This window comes from Exophiala aquamarina (assembly GCF_000709125.1).
Source record: "Exophiala aquamarina CBS 119918 chromosome Unknown aczIA-supercont1.4, whole genome shotgun sequence".
Taxonomy (NCBI): Eukaryota; Fungi; Ascomycota; class Eurotiomycetes; order Chaetothyriales; family Herpotrichiellaceae; genus Exophiala; species Exophiala aquamarina.
In genome coordinates, this window is record NW_013550584.1 from 2,197,467 (window position 1) to 2,222,421 (window position 24,955).

The following is a 24,955-nucleotide window of genomic DNA, read 5'->3' on the forward strand; positions in this document are numbered from 1 at the left end:
ACCGCAATTCCCTCATCCAAGTCAAACCTTTCACTCCTTGCCTTTAGTCTCGCAGATTGTTGAGAAAACTGCTCATGGCGCCTCTCAAATGGTCTCCCGACCGACTACCTGCTCTTTATGGTAGGACATACCTGGTAACCGGAGGCAATACTGGTATTAGATATTAGCCAGCGTATCACCTCGCCCTGCGTGGTGCGTCAGTCTATCTGGCCTCCTGGTCAGAAGAGAAAGGTCTTGGTGCGATCGCCAAAATCAAGACAGCTATCTCAGGGCTGAATCTGTCAAATCAGCCACAGCTTCATCTCCTTGTCATGGACCTGATGTCTTTAAAATCTGTTGTTGCTGCAGCGAGCAGAATTCGCTCGGAATGCACTCAATTGCATGGACTAGTCAACTCTGCTGGTATCATGGCGACCCCTTACCTACTAAGCGGGGATGGCTATGAATCTCAATTCCAAACGAATTATCTCTCGCATTGGCTCCTGACATACCACCTCCTTCCATTGCTCGAGACCACTGCTCGATCCACCACCGAGGGCACAGTTCGAATCGTCAATGTCAGTTCCATGGGACACGCCGCAACCCTAAAAGAAGGGATAACATTTGAGGACGTGAGTCTGACGGATAAATTCACCTTCCGGAGGTACGCACAGAGTAAGCTCGGAAATATCCTTTATGCAAGATCATCGCATGAACGCTACGCCACCTCAAACAATGACACCAAAATATGGTGCATATCCTTACATCCCGGCAATGTCGATACACAGCTCAATATCAAAACGCTCGGACAATCGACCCTCACTCCGATTTTGAGGTGTTTGGGTACCTACATCACTCCAGAACAAGGCAGCTATAACTCTTTGTGGGCATTTGCCGGAGAGGATGTGCTGCTGGAGCACTCGGGGAAGTATTTCATTCCTGTGGCGGTGGAGAAGAAGCCAAGCAAGCAGGCTGTAAATGGGAAGCTAGCGAAAAGGTTGTGGAAATGGACTGAAAGGGAGATGGGAAAGAAAGGAATGCTAAAGATGGTATGATCGTTACCTTTACCGGGATGGTGTCAGGGTTAACGGGGATTTCCTGTCGATCAGCTCCATCCCCCTGGCACCAGGCTCAACTAGGAGGAAAGTTCGAAGACCTGCGATAACCGAATATCTCCATTACTCTGACTTTGCGGCCGCCAATTATGCAACACGGGGTCTATTGAACCCGACATTCGGCTGAGTTAGCCCATCCTCTATGGCCCGGACAATTAGTCTCGTGGGCTACCATGAGGAGCTGCTGCGCAGCAGGGCAGGCCCTTACCGAGGCTTATCCCGAGTGCCGCAAGTTGACACGGTACTCCATAGTTGGGTTACGTAGATTTTCAAATGCAGCTTCGGACAGCAGGGTCTACAAGCAAGAGAAAACGAAGGCATGTGACATTCGCCTTCCAGGCCGGATGGCTTTGGTGAACCATCAATGGCCTTTCCCCCTCTGCACCACCTTTCTAAGCCCTGCGAGGCTAAAGGAAGAAACGTGAAACACGCTCGCTGCCGCGAGGCGAGAGTTGAAGAGCTTAAGTCGACATTCGATCTCTGTCTACCGAGTCAAGAAAGCGACCGAGAAAACTGCGGTGGCGCGTCTGGCGGTTCGTGCCTGATCGACGCCTGCCTCGTGTCGGTTCGGTCGTCCTTCCCAATTCGAACCTGGGGCCGAAAGTTTTGACGTTGGGTAAGCAGGCGTTTTCAACAAGCCAACCTCGGACTTCAGACCACACCTCACAACAGACTTCTTCAGCGTCGGCATCTCACATGTGCTTTTCCACGACTTGAGGCCGCATAGGTGGAATTCTAGAGATGCTATGAGATTATGAGCCATCTAGAAGTGTGGAGACGAATGTCTGCGATGAAGCGTACCTCCATTTGTGCTTTAACGGTTTGTGATCCAGAGCTCGTGACTATCAAGTGTACGACCCCGTTCACACACAGACCACAACGGCTGGGAGTCTCGCCCCAAACAGACGCACCTAGGCAGGTAGAGTTGAAAGTTTATTGAACTCCATCAGGCCTTTTGCGCACAATTCCCGGGGTCAAGGCCAAACAGGACGAACTCAAAAATTTCACTATCTGTTACGAAATGTTGACCCACACAGCTTCTTATTTGGGTTTTTGCAAAGAACTAATCCTTACCGGTATACCCTGGTCGCTGCTACAATGGGACTGTAGTCCGAAAATCATGGATGCATCTTCATCATCGCTGGATCTAGTCCCTACGTGATCGCTATGGAAATCTTTTTAGATTCGGGCCGTTACCTCTCAGCCGTTTCGAGCCCAGGATTTCATATGGAGTTTCAGGGGCTCTTAAAGTGGCAGGTTCCAACCTCGGATGAAACAATTATATCAAGTGAGGTTCGAGATTGTGACGCTGTCAAACGCTCCAGATATCTCCCGTACTCCCTACCAACTGGCTATTGCGAAAGACTTGTTCTTTCGAGAGCCACAAAAAATAACACACGCCCATACAACATTTCACGCCTTCAATATGGTTGAAGATCGAGGACCTCGCCTACGCAATATCTGTGCGGTATTCCTGGCTTGTGCAGTTTTCTCGACCGCGGTACGATGCTATACAAGGGCGAGACTCGTCAAATGGTTTGGACTCGATGACTGGCTGATGGTAGCCGCCGCCGTAAGCCTTACAATAATCTTCGAGTTGATTCGAGCTTCTACTGACGGCATTGAGCAGTTATGCTATATCATGTTTTCGACCTGCGTCATCGCCGGAGTGCACTATGGCACTGGACGGCATTTTTCCGACCTCGAACCTGAGGATAGTATGAAAGCTCTACGGGTGAGTTTGCTATCGACATAATCTCCTGACTTGACTTACAAGCCCCCAGTACTGGTGGCTGTGCTACCTAGCCTACTCGCTCACCATGATCTTCGCCAAAACATCGATCGGCTTCTTCTTACTGCGCGTTGCTGTCGCCCGTATCCAACGCCAGGTCATTTACAGCGTCGTCTGTACGACCGTGGTCGTTGGCATCGTTTTTCTTTTCGTAACCGTTTTCGAATGCTCCCCCGTTTCGTATTTCTGGAATCGAGCCCAGGATGGCCATTGTCTCAGTATGGATGTCATCATTGGTTTGACCTATTTCTACAGTGTGGTCAACGCCATTTGCGACTTCACTTTTGGGCTTCTGCCCGTTTTTTTAGTATGGAAGCTCCAAATGGACAGAAGAGTGAAGATTATTCTCATTCCGATTCTGGGGATGGGCTGTGTGTTCGTTTGATATCTCCCATCCTATTGACTCTTCACTCACGCTCTTGCAGTGCCGCGATCGCCGTTCTCGTACGAATGGCCTATGTCCGAGATTTTGCAGACCCTGACTTCCTGTGTAAGTTCCAAAGACTGCAGCCACTTCTACATCATTGACTAATGCTTCATAGGGGCCACTGTGAATATTGCAGTCTGGTCCGATATTGAACTCGGCCTCGCTATCACCGCCGGTAGCTTGGCCTGCCTCCGCCCTCTTGTCCATATAGTAAACGCAAAACTTGGACTCTCGAGCGTCAAGACCCCTCGCCCGAATCCGGACTACATTAGTGCTGGGCGCAAAACACCCAATATCAGCGGTCCATTCAACCTTGCCAGCTTCAACAAGGATGACAAATGGAGATTGAGTAGTGGGGCCAATGACGAAGCCTTCAGACCGACATATCTTGACGAGAATGGAAACAAGGATCAATGGGTGACCGGCCAAAGTGTAAATGGAAGCGAAGAACACTTGAGATCTACTCCCAAGGTGGAGATGCAACATCCACCAAAGGCTTACGCCAAAAGCGAGTCAGTTGGGGGCGTTGGACGTTATGTTCACAAGTGAGCCCTGTCCGTTCCAACGTGTTTCATTTGAGCAGAAGACTATTCAATGTATGTGGTGGGGGTGCAAGTTCTGCAATGTACCTGCGAGCAATTCGCCCATTCGCCCTATCAAGGCCATACGGTGTCGGGAAAATCAATATCTCCTGGAAACCAGCTTTGTGGATTTCCAACTTACCCGAATAATAGGCGAAGTCCGCCTTAGGAGGAACATGAAATCCTGTAAGTGTCAGGATACTAAGTCCTTTACTCCAGTTTTCAATGGCTTCAAAGACGATTAACCATGAAACCGGGAGCGTCGCCTTGACACGTTCATTGTCAAGCGACGAAAAGAGTGAACCGAGTCGTCGTCAATCTATGAATACAGACGGGACAGTCTGGAGTTTGGTACTTGAGAGTCTCGTTCAGCACAACATCCCTGTTGAAGAAGGAGAGATAGGATGGGGACAAACAGACCCTAGCCTCCGCCCATCGCAAGCACTGCCAACTCTGGAGATCTTCAAGCTAGATCATACGGAGAATATCTTTGGGGACGTGAGAGAAATATCGCTGCGAAATTACCCAGCGATAAAGGAGAGGAGAAGATGGGAAGATGGTAGAGCGTCGTTGGGTGAAATAAATGGTTTTCTGGTCTGCAGGCAGTGTTCTTCTCCTACATTTCTTCTGACGAATCGCCTCACAAGGCATTTATTTTACATGAGATGAAGAGAGGACTGACCGCGCCTGTCCAGCCAAGACCCCAAACGGGATTCTGGAATAGGGACAGTGCCCCTTGGCCCTCACGCCTCGCTAGAGGTAGACATCCCACACATCACCCCCTTACCTAGTGATGCGAATATCCGCTGGCTGTGCCATTTGCTCCCAAATCGCCAAGTGGGCGAAATTAAATACTATGCGCTGGGTACAATTACAGGGGGGGGTATAACTCTCACCCAGATGGCGGAAGAGTGGAAGGGGGCATTGTAGTTAAAGCATCTGGGAGAGAGACCCTTGACTCTGCTTCGCGGCTTTTAGTATCACTTCCAATAGCCTTCCACAGTAGAGGGCTTGGGAAGTATCTGACGAATTTCACCGCTTCCCCAGTTTCCAATATTCCTCGTATACTATCTCAAGATCCATGTCATTGAATACATGGCAGCGCATTATTATTGCGCCTTGAACCCTTATCATAACGAATGTGGATAACGTGAAGAGGAACCCCCCTCAAAAAAGGGGAAGGTACAGATACATGTTCTAGCGAGGCACACCGCACACCGCACACCGCACACCGCACACCGCACACCGTACACCGTACCGCGCTCAGCATTGGAAATGGACGCTGCCACTGCCCATCTCGGTGATGTCGATGGACGCTCCATGCTCAGCGTCATCGCCTTTCCAGCCGAACAGCTCGTGGCGGCCTTGTTGCTGGACTTGGAGGCCGCTGCCTCTGGCTTGGATGCTACCGCTACCCCTTAGGGCCACGTGCAGCTGCCCTGTCCACTCTTCCGGATATATGGCTGATATGCTACCTGATCCGGTGGTCGTATGGGATGCCCTCAGTGCCCGGATCGCGGATGTGGTTGTCCGATAGCCAGGGACGGAACTTGGACTGAGGATCCTGATATTCTGGCTCCCGGAACCTGCAGTAGTCTTCAAGGTGGACAGAGGATCGGTTCCGGAAACTCCAACTGGGTGTATGGAGATGCTTATGCTCCCAGAGCTGGTCGAGATGGATGTACTGCCGCCATTGCCATGAACGACAGCCCCGCTCACGCTCCCGGACCTCGTTGAGATTTCTGTTTGGAACACCCTGCCTAGATTGTTCACCTTTTCTTCCAAGTCGTCACCGGGCTTGGGTTTGGGTTTCTTCCAGAAGAACCAACCGCCTCCACCTGAGGCGGGCACCATTTGGACATTGACGGACCCGGATTTGGCCGATAATCGGAGAACGGCGGGTTTGTCTCCTGGTTGGACGTCTACTGTGATTGAGATGCTCCCAGACGACGTGGATAGATCAAGGAGGTCGTAGAGTTGATAGGTGCCGGTTATTGAATGTGAGGTCTCGTGTTGGCGGTGTTCTCGTCGAGATGGTGGGAATTGATCATTTGGTTTGGGACCTAGATTTGGGAGTTGTGTGTGGCCATTCTACGTGCAGACAGGCGCTGTTAGCTGAGGTGATCTCCAAGGATAACAAAAAGCGAAATGGAAGGTCATTACATCAGAGGATGATTTGCACAAGTCCGGAAGCATCACCAGGAGGCACAGTAGTAGAGCACAGATAATCCAACAAGTGCGCTTGAAGCGGCGAGTTCTACTTTTACCGTCCAGACGCCGATATGCATGACCTCGATGAGAGTGTCGTGGTACACACCATCTCTTCTTCCAAGATCTGGGGGTTTTGGGCGACACGGAGGGAGAAGGGGTCTGGCTGGGGGTTTGCTGGTATGGGTACTGAACAGGTTCGGGTAAAAGCGAGGCAGAAGGATCGTCCTCTATATTGTCATCACTCTCATATGGCTGATGCTGGGCTTGTGATTGTGATCCAGATCGCGAAGGGCTGTAGGGAGAATCGTCGTTCACAGGTGTGCTTACAGGCAGAAATACCGGGGCTACCCTTGTGGCTACGGGAGATGAAGGTGCCCCCGTCGTGCCAGCTGTACTGGCTTCTGGCGTATAAACTGGTGGCGGGTCGGAAGGATCCATATCGTGCAGTAGTCGAGGATATTGGATATTTTGAGCGGTCTCTTCATCGCCATTCACCGTTGACGCTGGTGGCGTCATGTTCGTCGCCGGCGTGCCTCCACTAAATTGGTCTGCCCAGGAGCCCATGGAGCCTAGCCGTTGAGCCTCCACGGCAGCAGATCTGGATTTATCTGAATCCTCGCGTTGATACGAGATGGGAGTATGACTCGATGCGTTTCTTGGGTCAGAGGGGGATCCTTCTTCGAAAGTGTCGTAACCTCGTAGCGGGTACTGTTTCAGTTTGGTCATTGTCTGAGTAGTATGGTAATTCGACTCAAGGTCGAGGGCTTGCCGCCGCAACGTAGATAGTCCTTTGCAAAGTTGCGGATGCAGACTGCGATGGTAGAGATTGCAGAGAGATGAAAGCAGCTGGAAAGAAGTTCGGTCTTTTCGAGTTCTGAAGTCACGCCAGGTTGCTGAGGCAGACGAGTTGTGGTTGGGTTAAGATACGAGCGACTGCGAAGAGGGGCAGACCAGGCAGCTGCCATTCGCCGTGCCGCTTTCTCCAGAAATGGCTTACCGTTGGATGGATGCAGATACCCGGCTGTGCGGGATGGAACGCGTCCAATGGACTTTGGGGCCTACACATCCTTGCCACAGGCTCCTTTGATATGCAGAGATAAGGCGTGCTCTCGATCCGTCTGGGGGTTAGAAGCTGAGCAAGGAGCTGGTCAACACCCATTAGGCTCCACTGGATGAGATATACGAGGCAGGACGTCATCAAGGCGTCGAAGACAGGATGAACAGGATGAACTGGTGAACGAATTTAGCATATTCCGCGCGATGATTGCATGCTCTGTTGTCGAAATATTGAAGTGGACTCTGATGTTTCTTCACGCTCGTCAAGAAACATTCCCCCAGAGAGCGAGCATCTATCATAGAACGAATTTACTTTCATCAGGGTGGATTTCTCTTCATGCTTCAAATTACCATCAAACTGAACTTACACATCTTCTCTCTGTGTGTCCAGTGGGCCGAGTCATAATAGCACCTTTTCTCTTAGGCTTCTGTCATTCCCCCTCCCGCCTCTATCGATCCAGCTTCGGCCGGCGGACAAACATCATGAGGATGCATCGACGCCGACAAGCAATTTGGCGATCCAAGATGGGCGAAACTGAAGGGAGATCAAATTATGAGCTTGTTGATATTTGGTACGTGAGCGACGCGGGGAGGATATTGTAAGCTGAGCCATCTCTTAAGGGGGCCTAGGCCTCGGGGTGCCCCTCCCCACTGGGTGGCCCTCCCCCTCTAGGTGCCCTCTAACCGGTGAGTCTGCTTACAGTACCTACCATCAGGGCTCTGCCAGTGTCTGTATGCGGGATTCGTAGGTGACACGTTCGGCTCACCATCATTGTAGGCTCGGGATCTCATTCGTCCAATGCGATGCACAGAAATTAACCTTACATTGCGGCTTAATCAAACGCTGGGGTGCACTCCAGCACTGGGCGGGATGAAGACCGGGTCATATGTATCGAAGGGAAGTTCAACTCCTATAGTAGTCAGGAGTGCGTGTGCGCGTGTGTGTCTGTTTCTTTCCATCCTGGCTTCTCCATACTTTGGAAGGCCACATCGCGCGGGTGCTCCATGTTTCGCAGATGCTCCCTCCGCGTATGCCGGAGGGGCTCCGGTTAACGCCTTCGGCAATTCCTAATTTGATCCCCAAGAAAACGACCATGATTCCTCAGGTCAGTCCCAAGCTGGTGGGATAACCCCACACTGTACTAATAGGCGGAACCATTCCTCACAGAGCTGCTGAAAACCATGGCTCGATCAAGAAGACCATTCATTCTCTGACTTTCATTGACTTGCTGAGACGATCATTCTGAAATCTTACCCAATAGTCGCAATGGCATTCGACACCGGCGAAGCTCAGACAGCTGCAGTAAACGGGCAGAATGGGTCGACAGGAAATACTGTTACCACCACCACTACTGCAGGGAACTTTTTTGAGGCGCTCTGTGAGTCTTACCCAGTGTTGCTGAAACCCCTTTGATATCTCGACTGATATCCAATAGATGATGCGGGTACACGATATTGTTTCGTAAACTTGTATGTTTCGAGATCTTGTCGACTCTGCGATTCGTGAACACTGACGCCATGTCCTTAGAGGGAGCGATCATCCAGCAATCCTGGAGGCTATGGCGGCGGCGAAAACAGGTATTAACTGAGCACGCTATGACACCCAGTGGACGGCGCTGACGCACTCTCAGACCATAGCCGGCGCATTCCCACTATCATCACTTGTCCGTCAGAAATGGTTGGTCTATCAATGGCTCTGGGGTTTGGACAGGTTACTGGAATCCCTGTACGTTATGAATGCCTTGTCCATATCTGTGATCGGGTTCTGTCTAATCCTATCTCCAGCAATGTGTGATTGTGCATGTGGATTGTGGCACTCTTGCGATGGGACAATCGATCCACAATGCATCCGTTGCTCGTGTACCAGTCCTGATGTTCGCCGGACTGAGCCCAGTCACCCAAGAAGGTGAAATGCTAGGTTCTCGGACCGAGTACGAGGTGATCTGTTGCTGGTGAATGCCATATGCTGACGGCGACGACGGCGGCAGATTTATTCACTGGTTGCAAGATGTTCCAGACCAGGCGGCGATCGTTCGACAGTATTGCAGGTACACGGGGGAAATCAGAGTCGGCCATAATGTTAAACAGCTCGTCAATCGGGCACTTCAAATCGCGACGTCGGATCCCAAAGGCCCTGCATATTTGACCGCTTCGCGCGAAGCACTAGAGCAGGTCGGTCAGAAACACCCAATAAGGGCCATATCATATTAACAACTCTCCTCCAGACTGTTAACAGGCTAGAGATCGATCAGGAGAGGTGGGGAGCTACAATCCCAACCACACTCCCGAATTCCGGCAAGTATCCCGGGCTCTTTCGAACCCTATACCATCGTGCTGACTATAGGCAGAGGTTGAATACATTGCGACCAGCTTAATAAACGCTACACGGCCGTTGGTGATCACTGGATATCTCGGCCGAAACACACGAGCTCCGCCACTACTTGAAGCCCTTTGCGACAGGCTACCGATCGAAGTCCTTGAAACTGTTGGCTCAGATGTCTGCATGAGTAGTAGCCATGAGGCGTACAGAGGCGTTACAATAAGCACTCATCCTCTGGTGGCAGAAGCCGATGTCATCCTCGTTCTCGACTGTGATGTGCCTTGGGTTCCAACTTCGGGCAAACCCTCTGAAAGTGCGTTTCTTAGCACCCAACCCCGCTCGGTTTTGGCTCGGCCGTGTTGCTGATATTATATATAGATGCGAAGATCTTTCACCTTGATGTTGATCCACTAAAGCTCCAGATGCAACGTACGTATATGTATCCATCGAAAGCAATACGGGGACTGTACTGACCAGGATCCAGTTTTCTACATCAACGCACACCGAAGATACAAAGTCAGCTGTGAACATGCCCTGCAACAACTTAATTCCTTCCTCGATGGACAGAATCTGGACTCTTCGCAGCACGCCGAACTCTTCAAAGCCCGAGGCGAGCGATATCAGAAGTGGCGGGGTAATCTTCAGTTGGCGGAGGCTCCGCCTGACGATGGGATTGTCCGGGTTCCATATGCGATGTCCCGCCTTCGAGACTTTCTTCCAGAGCAGACCACCCTCGTCATCGAAGCAGTGACGAATGCCATCCCTGTAATCCATCATTTCAATTTTACAAAGGTCTATACGTCCCTCTTTTCTTCACCGGGGCCATTCTAACCAGAACTACAGCCTGGAACACTGTTCGGAACCGGCGCCGGTGGGCTAGGATGGCTTGGAGGCGCTGCTCTAGGTGTCAAGCTTGCAAAGCCTCAGGACTTTGTCTGTGCAGTGTGAGTGAGCCTGAAACAAGAGGCGTTTCTCTAACTATTAATCTGTGTCTAATGTATGTGTACAGTGTTGGAGATGGAACTTTCCTATTCTCACAGATGGAAAGCACATTTTGGATCGCGAAACGCTACGACATTCCTATTTTACTCATCGTTCTCAACAACGGCGGTTGGAATGCGCCCAAGGTGTCGGCTCTACTGGTCCACAAAAACGGGTATACTTCTCAACATAATAGAAAAGGTGAGTCCTTCGGTTCCTTCAGATGAAAAGCCATTCCCTACCTCCTATCGCGAGATAAGACTGACCCACACGAACCGTCTCGGAATCTAGATGTCAACATCTCCTTCGAACCGTCTCCAGATTACGTGGGAATAGCCGCTGCCGCAGGGAATGTCTGGGGCGGCAGCATTAAGGAGATCCACGAAGTCGACGCTGTCCTCAAAGAAGCGGTCAGCGTCGTGAAGGCTGGTAAATCTGCTGTTGTCGAAATCCGGTAAGTCGCCGAGAAGCATCCATTGCAAAGTTGAAAGTTCTTCGACCGCTGACTTGTTCTGGAAAAAAGGGTTCCTCCTATGTGGCCTGAGAACTAGCATTGGGATGGTTGGATAAGGGAGATAATTCCCTCCCTGTAGGAAACACGCTTTCAATGGGGACGCTTTAAGATGACATCGTTGATCGGTACGAGGCACATGAGGTGGAAATTGACTTAAAAGTCTCTCTCTATGGTGGTGGCACGACCCACTGCAAGTACAAACGCTTCTGATAGGTTCCCAGCCAATTGGTTTTACAATACTCGGTGGATCTGGTCCGCCTGAGTAAATCAGCGCCACCATCTCCGGTCTAGACCGCGCAGGATTGGTTGTTTTTGTACGACCACTGATAATTTTCGTGCCTTCTTTGCGTATTGAAATTTCTCAAGGACTATTTGCAGGCATTCGCGTGAACGGGTTTTGTTGTTGAGTTCGCGACTACTTATGAATGGTATGTGAGGGCAGGTCTACGGATGCTTGATTAGGAGCACTCGACTACGGAAGCATTGACCGGGTAGGAATGAACGCACTCGAGGTCAGCTGGTAGAGGGGCTCTTAGAGGTGATCTTGTTTGGTCGGGATTTGTTTGCAATATCTAGGATTATTGTGGTTGGATAACACCAAGCTTGGGTGATGTGACGGGGCTGTTTTGGGTATCCGATGAACTGACTATCTGAGCATCAGACTGCGCCACTCCATCGGGCATGTCGGCGCCCGTACCTTCAATGTCTTGAGATTTCCGCATCCGTCGGCGGATCCGTGGCAGGACCATCAGGTCGGGGCCACAGGCGTGTAAGAAGTGCAGGAACGTTCCCCACTGAACCCAGAACAGTGCGGTGTGCACGATGAACCCTCCAACACTGAATATTAGAATCAACCCTGCAAACCATGGAAACGTAGGGCGAACTAATGGGACGATGGGTTTTTCCGTCGAGAAAATGCCTTGAGCCAGTGCAATCGGGGAAATGTAGAGCTAGACGAACTTCATTAGATTGGCTGGCGAACGGCGACCAAATGTGTCAATGTCAGATCAGGACTTACCAACATCACCAAAGAGAACCGCTTGTTGTCCATCGCTAGCTGACTCTGGCCTCTACTCTCCCTGAGTGCCTCGTCAATGAGCTTCAGCTCAAGCTGTGGGTTTCATTGAAACTGTTAGCGAGGGGACTCAACATACATTTCCACAAAGGAGCGACGAATTTTGCTGAGGAGTTGGACTCACAATGTGAGCCTCTTTGGCGCAGCGATCACTCAGAAAACCAAATCTCCTTTTCAAAGTCCTGAACTCATGCATTTTGTTCAACAGTTTCTCGTATTCATGGGGGACGTGCTCGAAGATAGCAGGGTACGTTGAGCAAAAGTTATCGCACATGTCGACAATCTTGACCAGGACTTCCTGCAACTGTGCTGAGAGGCACATGAACTTTGTCACCCAATCGAAGGACGCTCGAAGGGGCAGTGTAGAGCGGTAGGTCTATTGACGACATTAATCAATGCAAGCTCAAACACTTCTCACGTCTTTCAACCCTGCCCGCGTTCTCGCTGTATCAACACACACACCGGCTTTGTCCATCTAACCTCAGCCTCTCGTATCACCCAGGAACCGCATGTGCTTTTGTAGTGTCTGACCAAGGTAACATGTAGAAATGACGTACCTGATCATAGTTCCTAAAACTCCCCTCTACCTTGCCAACGAGGTGCTTCCATTCCCGTACCGTCGGGGCTGTGCGTTGAAAGCACACCTCTAGGAAATACAACCTGGGGTCCCATATCGGGTCTTCGGCGTCACAATTACCATATGTAAGCGGATCCATGTTCATCCCAGCCTCGGCGACTTTGTCCTTGTGATACTCGTAGATAGTTTCTCTCCGCTCGTTGCTGCTGTCGAAGTACGTATCAACAAAGCAATAGGCAATCCAACTATGGTCGTGTAGCCCAGCGATGACACAGGAGACCTCGGCTTCGTACAGGAACTCTTTAGGACGTCCGGGCTCCAAATTTAGGAACGATATGTCCGATGTACGCCTCAAAGGCTTCCCATTTTCATGCCTTCGGTGATCTATTGTTTCAGAGGCCCTGCAGAGAAGAACAGGCAAATGAAAGCATAGTTCGAACCTCGACGGTCCATGCGTCTGCACGAAAACTCAGCCAGTGGGCTTTTAGCCAGTGGTTGATGAGACTAGTGACACGAATACATACTTCGATTCTCACCTCGATCAAAGGTTCGAAGGCAAGGTGCTTGGCAAGAGCGTCGCGGAGAGCAGAGGCTTGAGTTGTCGAAGCGGTGCTGATGAGTGCATGAATGCTTGGGCTGTTCAAATCGGTGATGAATATCAGTCGTCTATCGGCATCAGGCTCAATCGGACCACCAAGCGAGGAATTCGAGTCGCCGGCGACCCCAGAACGAAGTCTCACGCGTCCTTTCCTCTGACGATACCGCTTATGTACTGCATATCAGCGATGCTCTCAGCCAATGATGTGAGACGTAGAGAAGTGAGACGTAGAAGATTTCCTTACGGGTTTCTGCAACTCCCGACCAAGGTCATGTGATGTGAGCGGCCCCCGATATTTTCTTGAGCTGGAGACCGCATTTTCACAGGCGCGTTCATCCAACCAAGCGACGTAAGGACATTTTTCATCCTCTGCTTCGTCTGGTCGCATGGACTGCCCGGTCTTGCCTCTGTAAACATCCACAACCCTTTGGGCTTCTGGCGACAAAGTCAGGTCGTCTGCGTCCTCGGGATCCTGCATGAAAAAGGCGATATCTGTGTCATCTGTATCCTGAGGATTCGGCATGGACAGACCGATGCCCGTGGCGTCTGGCGGTACGTGTCGTCGGGTCCCGATATATGGCCTGTTCTCATTCCAGTAGTCGAGACCGTAGCGGTACGTTGCGAACTCTGGCAGCCATTGAGTTGCAGTCAAAGCTAGACTGAAGCGTTGTAAATTGGGCGAGTACCGAGTCATAGCTTCGGAGGGACCTGCGAAACCGACGAGATGTTCCAAAATGACGTAGATAGGCCGTCGGGAACTCAAGAGACGGCTCAAGATCTGACAGGTGGCCCAGATACGTGCCAGAAGAAATGCAACCGTTTTGAAAGGGCGACCTGGGGGGAGACATTGCCGCGATCGCCTTAGCTGGCACGATCGTAATCATATATGGACTCAATGTGACACAGGAGGTAACCTGGGTCGAAATTCAGTGGCCAGTATTGTGGTTTTGAGAAGTTCTCATGGAGCCAGCAAACTCGCAAATTTATTTGCAATGGAGCCAGCAATGGGAGATCGGTGCTCAGATACCTGACGCCTTGCATGACATGTCCGCTGACCGTGCGTCTGGAGAGGGCGACGCGCGCCAAGAGGGATGGTCAGGCGGCTCTCAACAATGGAAAGGACTGTTCGATAGTGGCAAGTTGGGCACGAGCGATGGGTAGCACTTCGTTTTATTGGTTCCTAAACACTCGTCTACTCGACTAAGCGTAAGAATTCATCGACAAAGATTGGATCTAGGAATGAGGCTGTGGGAGGATTTCTCCAGGGTACTTTCGATCGGGCGCGGAGAGCAGTTCCTCCCAGAGACCCAGTTGTTGGTCGAGGTGCAACTGGGAGGGGCGAGAAGTGCACGGGTTTGTCTATGTACAATGAAGGTTCGCAAATGTACGCTCCAAAAAGGCATCTTCTTGACGGCGAAGTCTGGATGGTGTCCCCGATCTTTTACATGACAGAGCCCTTGCAGATATACCATTTGACATCGAACGTTGAAGCCGATTGGGTGGAGGTGCTTTCGTAAAAATTCATGATTCCACCCATGGTGCTCGGAGGGAGACAACGTATGAAAGCTGATGGAGATTGGGTTCTCGTCGTCGAGGGGCCCATAACGTTGCGGAAACAGAGGGCGGATTAGAGACCGATGGCAGCAGCCCCTTTAACGAAGGAGTTTCTCGAGTTTGCAGTTGGTGCATCGTGGTTGTTGGCACTGAATGCAGTTCGGCGATGTAATCCTGATGGGCGAGTGCCCGCACTGACACTTTTGTTGCAGTTAGATGTGAATCATCTGGCCAAGGGCACGGCTCGGGACGAAGCTAGACTGTATGGGGGCCCAGATTGGGGGCAGTGGGTTGGGATTCGGGAAGAAAGTGTATGGAATGTATGCGTACACAGGTCCACAGGAAGATCGTTGTCTTCTTCTTGCCTTTCGAGGGAGGGTGCCTAGCGACGAGTGAGCAACGATTCATGCAGGGGAATCCTCTCTGGAAGGGAGACTGACACCTTTAGCGGGATCCTTGAGGCTGGCTGATAGATCGAGCCCATGATTGGACCGTCCCATCCTCCCGCCCGCGATGTCTAACGCTCAAATCTGAGTTATTGGGGGGCGCACTCCTCAGATATAGACGACCACTCCTCGTGCCCCTCCGACGTCGGCGCAGCCGAGTGAGTCCAAGCTTCGTGTGGCCCGACCCTTGGACATAAATATATACTCCTCTCCCTACCCTGTGTTGTGTTTCATCCAAACCTCACCAAGAAGCACACCCTGCCCCATAATGTCGAGCATATCAGCGAGCCTAGTCGCTTGCAAAACTTCCCGTGTGGTACTGCCGATAAGAAAATTGCCTCGGCTGCGAGGGCTGCTTCAGACTCAAATCCTCAAGACTGAAGGATTGAGTTAGTCGTCCTCGATTCGCACGGCTAAATTTATTGGAGAATGAATACCCACACCAGCTGTAACAAGAATGCAGAGCGGATGACACCCCCTCAGCCGAGTCGAACAATTTCGGGTGAATTCTGTGACCTACCTATCATGGAATGCCCGTGATCGGTCTCGAAAATGCGAGGAGCTGATCAGCCATGGGGAAAAGTGCATGATGTGTTTTTTCCTAGACGTCCCGGAACGCGCTTGCCCAGAAACATTGAAGACCAGATTTCAGACCACTCAGTGTTCCACTCTTTGTGCTCTCGCCTGTGGTTGCCCGGGCTGCTTACGGGCCACGAAATACCGACACCAACATTTGAGGGGTGAAGAGACAGCTCACCTCGTGATCGTCTGAGGCACGGAAACCAGAGACACACCCTTGTTTGTGTAAATTATTCGTGTTGCTGCTTGGCACGGACTTGCTCTGGCCGCTTGCTTCAAGGATCTCCAGTCAATCGGCCAGCCACAACCTTCCCAGTAGTAACAGCAGGTGGAAGATTGAGAATCTCAACCTCATATGAGGAGTCGACACTCTTAGAAGCATCGACTGGCACTGGTCAGGCAATGAGACTGGCCAGAAAGAATCCTTTCATAGTCTTGTTGACCCAAGGTCCCAGAAGTTACGTAAAGCGCAAAATATGGTAAACGGACTGACAGCATGCTTCTGACAGAATCATCCTGCTTAAATCACCGTGGCACCAGACGGCAACGTCTTCACACAGAAGGTCGCTAACAGCTGCAGGCGTATACGATATTTGCAATCTTTGCACCACCGAATTCCTGTTTGCTCGGGCGACTTGGGTAAGACGTGTGGCGTGGAAAGCAGTTGAATTTGAATTTGAACGCCTCAACAAAAGAGCACCATTGTAGGGGAAGGCAATCATGAGATCGAGTCTCATTGGTCTGTTTAGTTGTATTGCATCAACTGTGCTGCCAATTCTGTCATGTCCAGAACATTTGAGGTGAAGGGTGACAGATGACTGAGCAGGAAACTGCCCCTTCCAGATTTGAAGCTAACCACGGGGGTCAAAGAAAGCCTGCAACTGTACTAAAAGCGGAGCTGGCTCGACGGTGTTCTAGTGATGGGCTGTCATGTCACCATGAATGTGAAAACTGATCGGGGAGTCTGTTGATCGAAGTGTGCTAGGAAAACCCCCATGGCCAGGTTGCCGACATTGTCAACTGGCCACTGACATATATATATTCTCTTGGCGATCACTCGTTACACAATCTCCCGAGGCCATACTGCAATCGATGCCAAGGCACCGATCTTGATAGGCACCATCGCCTGAGAGCTCATTTTAAAGGTGGATCCATCATCTTTCAAAGTCCCCAAATGGGAGGAGCTCGGACCTTTGACAAAAGGTCAGATAATGCTCGACGCATACATCCACGGTGTCAACCCGACAGATTGATGTGTTGGCTCTTTTGAGAACCATTGGATCCTTCGTACCTCCTGCCTGGCGATTTCTTCTGCCAGCATGATTGAACAACGCCGCCGAGCTTCTCGAATCACAAGTGGTGCCTGATCGCAAAGCATTTTCAGTAGCACAAACAACTGAGGCCTCCGTCGTCGACACCTTGGATGAGCAGCAACGTCGGCATTGCTCTGGCGAGTGATGCGGCCAGGATATTTTCGATTTCGCACCGTCAATCAAAGCGGAGGTGGCCCAAGCATTTCGGGGGATGAAGACCCCCCCCCGTCTCTCTCTCGCGAGCGATGCAGGAAAATATGGAAGCAGTCGTGGCGAACAGAACGTCAGTGTGGCCACCACAGCTTTTCAGTTTCAGCCAAAGTTGACAGTATAACACGAAGAGTAATGACATTGAGGTCGTTTCGGGACCTCTGTATCTCGATGGTCACAGATGACATAAGCTTCGCTGGTCTCGAGCAACGTACTTGATACTCTCCAGATACTCTCAGGCAGGTGCTCCACTTAAATTCAAACGGCCTGGTCTTTCAGGTTTCCATGATCAAGCTGAGAAACAATCCAATGGACTTTTGAAATAACCCCATTCTTTTCCATTGTTATACAGCCTTCTTCCCTTGTCTACTTGATATTACTTTGCGGGTGTCCGTATTTTTAGCATTGAAGTGTTCTATAACAGAGAGAGAAACCATGAGACTGGCCCATTTAGATAGGAACTAGAGGATACTCAGTGTGCTGACTGAAATGAAGTGGGAGGAGACAGTGGAACTCCTGAATCTATGGCAAAGTAAAGCAGCCGCAATACGGAGTACCATTGTACGATACTGTTATCAGACTCCAAGTCGAGGGTTCTAGTCGCCGTTTTCTTTTGCATAAGCATAGCCTCATCCTTCGATGAGGTCTCTTGAGGATGGCGTCTGTTCTGGACCGGGGGCTCACATTTCTAGGCCCAATCATGGGAGGCTTTATTGTCCAGAGTCACCTCGGCTGGAGGTGGACGGCTTGGATCACTCTTATCATGGCCGCTTTGTCTGGAGTGTTGACTATTCCTCGTCCCAGAAACCTCCGCCGCCAAAATCCTGCAAACCAAGGCCCAAAATCTCCGCGATGAGACCAAAAATTGGGCCCTATACGCAAAGGTAGACGAAAGGAAGAATGATGCGCGCACCGTCGTCTCAGAATATCTGGCTCAGCCATTTGTCATGTTTGTTCAAGAGCCGATCTTAGCTCTTATGACGGCGTACATGAGCGTTATCTATAGGTATGCGTTTCCCGATCGATGCGTTTTGATATGATACTAGCACGAGGCGCTAGAATAATCTCTCTCTTGTCTGAGGCGGTAAGGAGGACGCTCCCATCAAACCGGGGTTCCACTAGCCTGACATCTTGAAGCATCCAGTCTCGTTTCAAGGAGACCGTGGTTAGAATCTCAGCTTTGCGTCTCTACCAGTGTCCGCGTTTATAGTCGGCATCGCTATCAGAACAGGTCTCATTGCGTATTCGACGAGAACGAATTTCACCAAGGGGTATAAGCGACACGGCAATACGGTCCCTGAAGAACGATTCCCACTGATGATCATCGGGGCCGTTATATTGCCGGCTGGCCTGTTCTGGTTTTGTTGGTGAGCGAGCCCATCCGCGAACCTGATGCAACGTGACGAACTCAAACACTAATCTCACTCACCAGGACGTCGAATCCCCATATTATCTGGTTGCCGCAGGTAATTTCAACGGCGGTCATCGGTATGGGCCGCCTGATCACGTTCTGGCAAGGCATGAACTATCTCATCGATTGCTATGGACTCTACTCGAACAGCGCCATCGCCCTCAACACCTTCATTCGATCCATCGCCGCAGCCGGTTTCCCGCTCTTTGCACCGGCCATGTATTGAAACCTGGGAGTCGCGTGGGCAGGCTCACTGCTCGCGTTCCCGCTGGTGGCGTTCTTTCCTGTCCCACTATTTGTTCTACAAATATGGGTCGCAGATCAGGTAAAAATCTCGTTTCAATCCGACGAGTTGAAGGGGCCATCGGGCGGCTTTGGGGATAGAAGGTTTTCCTTCTCGGAGGCACGTTGTATGATTATTGTATGATTATTGGGTGGGAGCCTCTGAAAAAGGAAGCATGCTAGAAAACAATCATTAATACTGAAAATGTCACTTAAACATCACCACCTGCTACACGAATAATGTCGAGGCCCAAGAAATGCCACAGAAATGACATCATTTGTGCCTACATAACTAACCACTCGTAGCTAGTCACCACTAAGGCGACACGAGTAAAATCGGTTCTCTCTCCCGATCAATGCTGGGTCATCTCATAACATTGGTCTCCGTAGATTTTATTGTTCCTACTCAGGCTTTCCTACACAGTATGGAGCTAAAAGACCAAGTCGTTCTCGTCACAGGTGAGTCAGAATCTCCGCACGGTCAGTCTTCGGCATTCATAACGCATCTCCTCGATTGAAAAGAAGAGCGTCGCAAGAGACGACAATGGAGAATTTGCGACCGCAGGAGCTACTAACACCTCCCGACCAGGCTCTTCAAGGGGTGTTGGGCTGGCCATCGCCCAAGCCTTCCGATGCCAAGGCTCAAAAGTCGTTCTGAACTATTTCAAATCCGACCCCGACAAAATGTCCAGCCTGGCCAAGGATCTGGATGCATTCGCGTTCCGAGCAGATGTCGCCCGAGCGGCGGAAGTGAAAGCTCTCTTTGATGCTGCTGAGGAGCATTTCGGAACACCCGTCACGACCGTCGTCAACAACGCCATCGTCGGGGATTTTGCGTTCAATGGTGATAGCCGACCCAGAGTTGCCCAACTGTCCTGGTCCGATTTCGACACCCAGCTGCAAGGTTTTCTCAGAGGGTCGTTGAACACAACACAAGCAGCCCTGCCAGGTTTTGAGAAGGTTAAATTTGGCCGGATCGTCAACATCGGTTCAAATTTGTTTCACAATCCAGTCGTTCCGTACCATGACTATACGGCAGCCAAGGGTGCTCTGCTGGCATTCACCAGAACGTGTGCAGCAGACCTTGGTCCGATAGGCGTCACAGTCAATTCTGTAGCGGGTGGCTTGTTGGAGGTAACAGATGCCAGTTCGAGTACGCCTCGAGAGGTTTTTGACCAGATCAAAGCAATTACGCCGTTGAGAAAGGTGACCACTCCCGATGATCTTGCTGGGGCAGTGTTATTCTTCGCGAGTCCATGGGCGAATAGCGTTACAGGTCAACAGATTGTCGTCGATGGAGGACTGGTAATGAACTGATCTTCCAAGCTTTCGCTGTCGTGTCTTCTCTCGCGGTACACGAGCACAATGGGCGATGCTGGCGTGTTCTAGTGCAGTAGTTGAGCCACATGATTTGTTTTGTTTGTGAGTGGTGAAACTCCCGTAAAGAAGCTCACAGCTTCGAGGCGCCAGTTCCCGATGCTTGAATAGCCACAACAGCTTTGCCCCATACTTTCCTTGCAGCCAGATCGTCAAGAGCATTGGGGACACTTTCCAGTCCGGAGTAGGTTCCATAGATGACCGGCTTGATCAGACCTCTCTGGAGAAGCTCGTTCAAACCTTTCCAAACTTCTTCGGTTTGCTGGGGATCTCTCCTTCCAGTCTCTCCAAATCGCTAAGGTAATGTGAGTACATGAAAGACTGGTTTCGAACAGAAGGGTCCGTAAACTTACGTAACCAAGCAGTTTGGCCCCTTTCAGCAAGACACGGTTCATTGCTAACGTCTCCATCTTGCCACCTAAGCCGGCGAACCCAGCAATGACAATATTGCCCCCAAACTTCAAGCATCTGATGCTTTTCTGAACCAGCCCGACAGTGTCATACACGGAGTCCACACCAACGTTGCTGGTCAGGCTCAGCACCTCCTTCTCCCATCCATCCCTGTCATATCTCACCACGCCAAGAACACCCAATCTCTTCACCACTTCCCCTTTCTCCTCGCTGCCGACCGTCCCGATCACCTGTGCTCCCAAGGCCTGTGCAATCTGTACAGCGACAACACCAAGCCCTCCAGCAGCCGCGTGGATCAACACTGTTTGGCCCTTTTGAATGTTTGCGACACGCACCAAGGCTCCATAGCTCACTGGAGCTGTGGCAGCGCCTAAGCCTGCAATGTCGTGCAAGGTCCACCCAGGGGGAACCCGTTGCAGACTCGATACAGGTACTGCGATCTGCTCGGCGAATCCACCAACCCCGGCTCCCCACACCTCGTCGCCGGACTTGAATGGGCAGCCACGAGGAGCTGAGGCAACGATCCCGGCGAATTCCAGCCCGAGAGTGAACGGCGGTCTGATGAGACCGCCGTGGTTGTTCTGGTGGAGACCACGGGCATACAGGAGATCGACGTGATTGAGCGCGCTATGCGTGATGTTCACGAGCACTTGACCGGCTTTCGGCTGTGGATATGGGATATTCGAAACTCGAAGATCCGAGTTTGATTTGACAAACTCGGTAATGTGGAGAGCTTTCATGATCTGGTTGTCTCGCTCTCTGGCCGCGTGTGGAGGGTCCCGGTGAGTGATGCCCCGTGCTGGGTGATCACAATTCCTCTTTGCTGATTGGACGCAAGAGATTTCTGACATACAGTAAAATGACAATGGTCTCGATGCAACGGTGTTGTACGGTCTACATCTGGGGAATTACGATCCTTTTTATGTTCAACAAGCAAACACGGGAAACGAGCCCAGGATATTGTTGATTAGCCGAGGTCCGAACCTGGATATTCCAGCCTTGCCAAGGCATCACTCAGCCTCGTCGCTGGTTAACAAGGATTGAATATTGCGTGTCTATGGAGCAAGGGGAGAAATAATAGGCGTACATTTCGCATGGAGGTTAGTCTTCGGATATCTCGAGCTTACCGCGCGAAGTGAGAGGAAGACCGGGTTTCTCTGGTTCAGGAGTGGTCATGGGCCTAGGAAAAAAAGACCCGGGGGTCAATTTACTTCGAGTAGTGCCAGTGGTTGTGCCTAAGATGTAGGTGTATAGAGGCAGCCACTACCCCGTCGATAGATAGCTCTCTGGCATCAGTACACTGCCGCAAGTCTCCATCTTGCCCCTGGCTCCCTACCGGAGTCCCAGGTTCATGAAAATGAAAGAATTACGGACGAGGCTGTGAAGAGATTCATGGTGGCAGAGCATGGCGCACGATGGGGGCCTGCACTGCCATGCTTGCATGATGATCGAGTTTAATCATGAGGAAAGCCAGGCTCCAGCCGCTTCGTGTTCAAAACGACCAGAAGACCAAGGGATAAACGTCCAACTATGATAGCTGCCAACACTCGTCCCTGCATGGAAGCCACCCGGTTTACCAATAGTTGTCTTGGGAACCTGACCCTGCCCGCTCACACAGGATATAGGGCGTTTTGAGATTCCTGGAGTTCGAAAGCCCAGCTGCATCGGGTCTGCGCCAGGGATTTTTATTTCCACCGGCCCTATGCAGGCCAGCAGAACTTGCCCCGCCCAAGACAGATGCCACGCACAAGTCCTTCACCAACCTGACACACCTCTGTGAACCACCAAACAGCTGCGCGGTGCGAGAGCCCTGGAATGTATTTGCTCGGGATTCCCCTCATGTAATCCCAATGGTTGAAGATACCTAGTTGACACGGGTTAGTTTGACTGAAAAGGTGTTCCCTCAACCAAGTCGTAGTGCAAGGTATTCGGGTAATGAGATTGTCTCATTGAACGCGACTTTGGGAGATCTTTTTGGGGGCTAAGAATGGGCATTCGGAAGCTTGTCGCCATTGTCACAGAACATTGTAGCTTATGAATTCTTCCCTCGAGATTCAGACGTTTGCGTGGATGTCAAAACAACAGGCATGGAGGCGTAGTGATAAAATCCAGAAGATGTCTCCTCGAGTTTCAGCTCCTTCAATTCCCACGGTCTATGCCTGATTTATGTACAATGCAGAGAGCGGCGCTCTGGGTCCGAGCGTCATCTCCAAGCAGTCCATCCCCGACTTTTCTTTCCCCGTGAACTGATAAGTAGAATTTACGGCTCATTTGGCGTCAGCTTTCGCGTTGGGGTTTCGAGGGTCGTTCTTGAACTCGTCCGCTATGGAGAGGTGGTCAGTCTGGGATCAGAGGCATAGGGGGTTTTCAATGGTAGGCCGTCACTTACAAGCCATCATGGCGTTGGCACCAGCGTTGACTGCGTACAGGACAATCAGACCTGCGGCGTAGAAAGGGATCATCGGCTCGGCTGTGATGGGGATCAGTACGCACGTCCATCACGAGAGAACACAGTTTGGGAAACTGACCAATTTTGCCGGGAAACTTCTTGGGGATCCAGCCAGGCATTTTTGGTTGATCTGGTTGAAAGAACGTTGGTGTCTTGTTGCGCTGGTCATCAGGGACGAGCTTTGCATGAAGCTCCCAGTCTGAGCGAGCTTTTGTCGGGTCTTGGCTAGTTTGCTGTGTTTGCAATTGGCTGGTAGAGGACGGCGGCTCATTGGCTGTCTTAAGTTCCTTTCCTATCTGCCGGCTGGCCCGCATTCAACCGTTTCTTGGTTTGCCCGTTGCATGTCCACGCGACGCGGGGAGATCATTTGTTTAGAGGATCACCCGCACCGCGTGAACACTTGACAACCCGCTACCCCGGTCAATCGACATGGCATCTCTAGGGCCTGCAGTGTCCTCCCTACGCTCCTCATTGTCGTTGCTGGATTCTAGCATATCGATTCTTGACGAAGGAGTCTCTGATTTTCCCCGCTTGTGCAGAGTCCTGCAAACCCAACAACATTTTGAACTCCTCGCCGAACCAACCCTGCGAGAAGCTCAACAATCCCTGGTCGATGAAATTGTACCCGCCATACACCAGCTTGTGTCCACCGCCGAGAGGCACATCGATCAACTCGCCCGGAAGGAGGAGAGTCTCAAAGCGCGGTCCGAACTCTTGAAAGGACGGTTGAACAATAGCCGACGGAGTTCGAGTTTTGGTGGAGATGGTATCCAGCCTTCCCGGACGTCCGAGTCCACCTCGTCCGCGGTACTCAGTGACACGAAAATGCTGGAGATGAAACGCCTACAGCAGAAGAAAGAAAGACTACAGTACGCCATTGAAAGATTGGAGCTCCAGGGCAAACAGAGAGAAAGAGAATTGAGGAAAAGCATGGCCTTCGTGAGTGATTGAGCAGGGACTCTTCGCGACCCCTGGCATATCGGATCAGCTCCGGCCGTGTCGGCTGCCCTCCACCCTCGATGCATAATACCTCCGCAGGATGGCCGATACGAAATTAAGGTGTGAGTGACATTCATGTCACGTGGGCAGAATTGGCAGACTCCGTGAGCAGTCACAATCATGAAGAACATCCCTGCACTATATCGGAGTGCTCAAGGCCACCCATTCTCGAGAGGAGATACACTCGTGACCAGCAAGCCTAGGCCAGGAGTGCGGCGGCCCATCACCTAATTTTAAGAAGGCACTGGCTGGATGAAAACAATCACTCACCAAGCTAGAAAAATGCGTTGCCGCATTGCATTGGTCGACGGATTTACAAACACTTCGTCGCCTTCACTAGCTCTAGAATGTGCACGGTCTGTCCGTGTCGGTACAGCGTGGTATGTCCTGCTGGACGACAAAGTTGCAAGTGAGAAATCTTGATGACAGGACGACCTTCGTGGAGGGAGGCAGCTTCAGCAGCCCCTTAACAGTTCACGAACTTTGCTGGGTCAATATCGGTTCGGTCGCCACGTGCCGCCCTGTCACGGGCTTTAGGTTATAAACCAGGTCTAGAAAGATGGGCAGTAAAGACTCAAGAGAAACCAACATTGAATAAAATAGTTCTATCGCTATGATATTTTAATCCCGGCTACTTCACGTGCAGGGTCTTGGGTCTGTTAAGACGCTGTGGCAGCAGTCCAAAGCGCCCCTGTATT

The 24,955-nt window shown here is 51.1% G+C and overlaps 10 protein-coding genes across 10 annotated transcripts; 5 read left to right on the plus strand and 5 right to left on the minus strand.

Moving 5' to 3' along the window:
* Positions 1–74: 74 nt before the first annotated feature.
* A1O9_05892 (uncharacterized protein) lies at positions 75–1,034 on the plus strand (the record flags this gene model as incomplete). Its single annotated transcript, XM_013405105.1, has 2 exons — positions 75–120; positions 172–1,034. The coding sequence occupies 2 exons, from the start codon at positions 75–77 to the stop codon at positions 1,032–1,034; spliced, it is 909 nt and encodes a 302-aa protein (XP_013260559.1).
* Positions 1,035–2,520: 1,486 nt separating this feature from the next.
* Positions 2,521–3,862, plus strand: A1O9_05893 (uncharacterized protein; the record flags this gene model as incomplete). The annotated part of the gene is made up of 4 exons (XM_013405106.1): positions 2,521–2,829; positions 2,879–3,261; positions 3,312–3,376; positions 3,429–3,862. The coding sequence occupies 4 exons, from the start codon at positions 2,521–2,523 to the stop codon at positions 3,860–3,862; spliced, it is 1,191 nt and encodes a 396-aa protein (XP_013260560.1).
* A 1,295-nt stretch (positions 3,863–5,157) lies between these two features.
* On the minus strand, positions 5,158–5,748 carry A1O9_05894 (uncharacterized protein; the record flags this gene model as incomplete). Its single annotated transcript, XM_013405107.1, has 1 exon — positions 5,158–5,748. The coding sequence occupies one exon, from the start codon at positions 5,746–5,748 to the stop codon at positions 5,158–5,160; it is 591 nt and encodes a 196-aa protein (XP_013260561.1).
* A 681-nt stretch (positions 5,749–6,429) lies between these two features.
* On the minus strand, positions 6,430–6,831 carry A1O9_05895 (uncharacterized protein; the record flags this gene model as incomplete). The annotated part of the gene is made up of 1 exon (XM_013405108.1): positions 6,430–6,831. A coding segment is annotated over one exon (402 nt), but the record flags the coding sequence as incomplete, so codon positions are not given.
* A 3,343-nt stretch (positions 6,832–10,174) lies between these two features.
* Positions 10,175–10,920, plus strand: A1O9_05896 (uncharacterized protein; the record flags this gene model as incomplete). Its single annotated transcript, XM_013405109.1, has 4 exons — positions 10,175–10,246; positions 10,325–10,425; positions 10,491–10,663; positions 10,754–10,920. 4 exons carry the CDS (start codon positions 10,175–10,177, stop codon positions 10,918–10,920), a joined length of 513 nt encoding a protein of 170 aa, XP_013260563.1.
* Positions 10,921–11,554: 634 nt separating this feature from the next.
* On the minus strand, positions 11,555–13,920 carry A1O9_05897 (uncharacterized protein; the record flags this gene model as incomplete). The annotated part of the gene is made up of 6 exons (XM_013405110.1): positions 11,555–11,926; positions 11,995–12,087; positions 12,176–12,427; positions 12,609–13,085; positions 13,153–13,392; positions 13,471–13,920. The coding sequence occupies 6 exons, from the start codon at positions 13,918–13,920 to the stop codon at positions 11,555–11,557; spliced, it is 1,884 nt and encodes a 627-aa protein (XP_013260564.1).
* Positions 13,921–19,705: 5,785 nt separating this feature from the next.
* A1O9_05898 (3-oxoacyl-[acyl-carrier protein] reductase) lies at positions 19,706–20,338 on the plus strand (the record flags this gene model as incomplete). Its single annotated transcript, XM_013405111.1, has 1 exon — positions 19,706–20,338. The coding sequence occupies one exon, from the start codon at positions 19,706–19,708 to the stop codon at positions 20,336–20,338; it is 633 nt and encodes a 210-aa protein (XP_013260565.1).
* A 133-nt stretch (positions 20,339–20,471) lies between these two features.
* On the minus strand, positions 20,472–21,549 carry A1O9_05899 (uncharacterized protein; the record flags this gene model as incomplete). Its single annotated transcript, XM_013405112.1, has 2 exons — positions 20,472–20,693; positions 20,752–21,549. The coding sequence occupies 2 exons, from the start codon at positions 21,547–21,549 to the stop codon at positions 20,472–20,474; spliced, it is 1,020 nt and encodes a 339-aa protein (XP_013260566.1).
* Positions 21,550–23,088: 1,539 nt separating this feature from the next.
* Positions 23,089–23,377, minus strand: A1O9_05900 (F-type H+-transporting ATPase subunit J; the record flags this gene model as incomplete). The annotated part of the gene is made up of 3 exons (XM_013405113.1): positions 23,089–23,132; positions 23,199–23,279; positions 23,338–23,377. Coding segments are annotated over 3 exons (165 nt in total), but the record flags the coding sequence as incomplete, so codon positions are not given.
* A 310-nt stretch (positions 23,378–23,687) lies between these two features.
* On the plus strand, positions 23,688–24,209 carry A1O9_05901 (uncharacterized protein; the record flags this gene model as incomplete). The annotated part of the gene is made up of 1 exon (XM_013405114.1): positions 23,688–24,209. The coding sequence occupies one exon, from the start codon at positions 23,688–23,690 to the stop codon at positions 24,207–24,209; it is 522 nt and encodes a 173-aa protein (XP_013260568.1).
* Between the last annotated feature and the right edge of the window lie 746 nt (positions 24,210–24,955).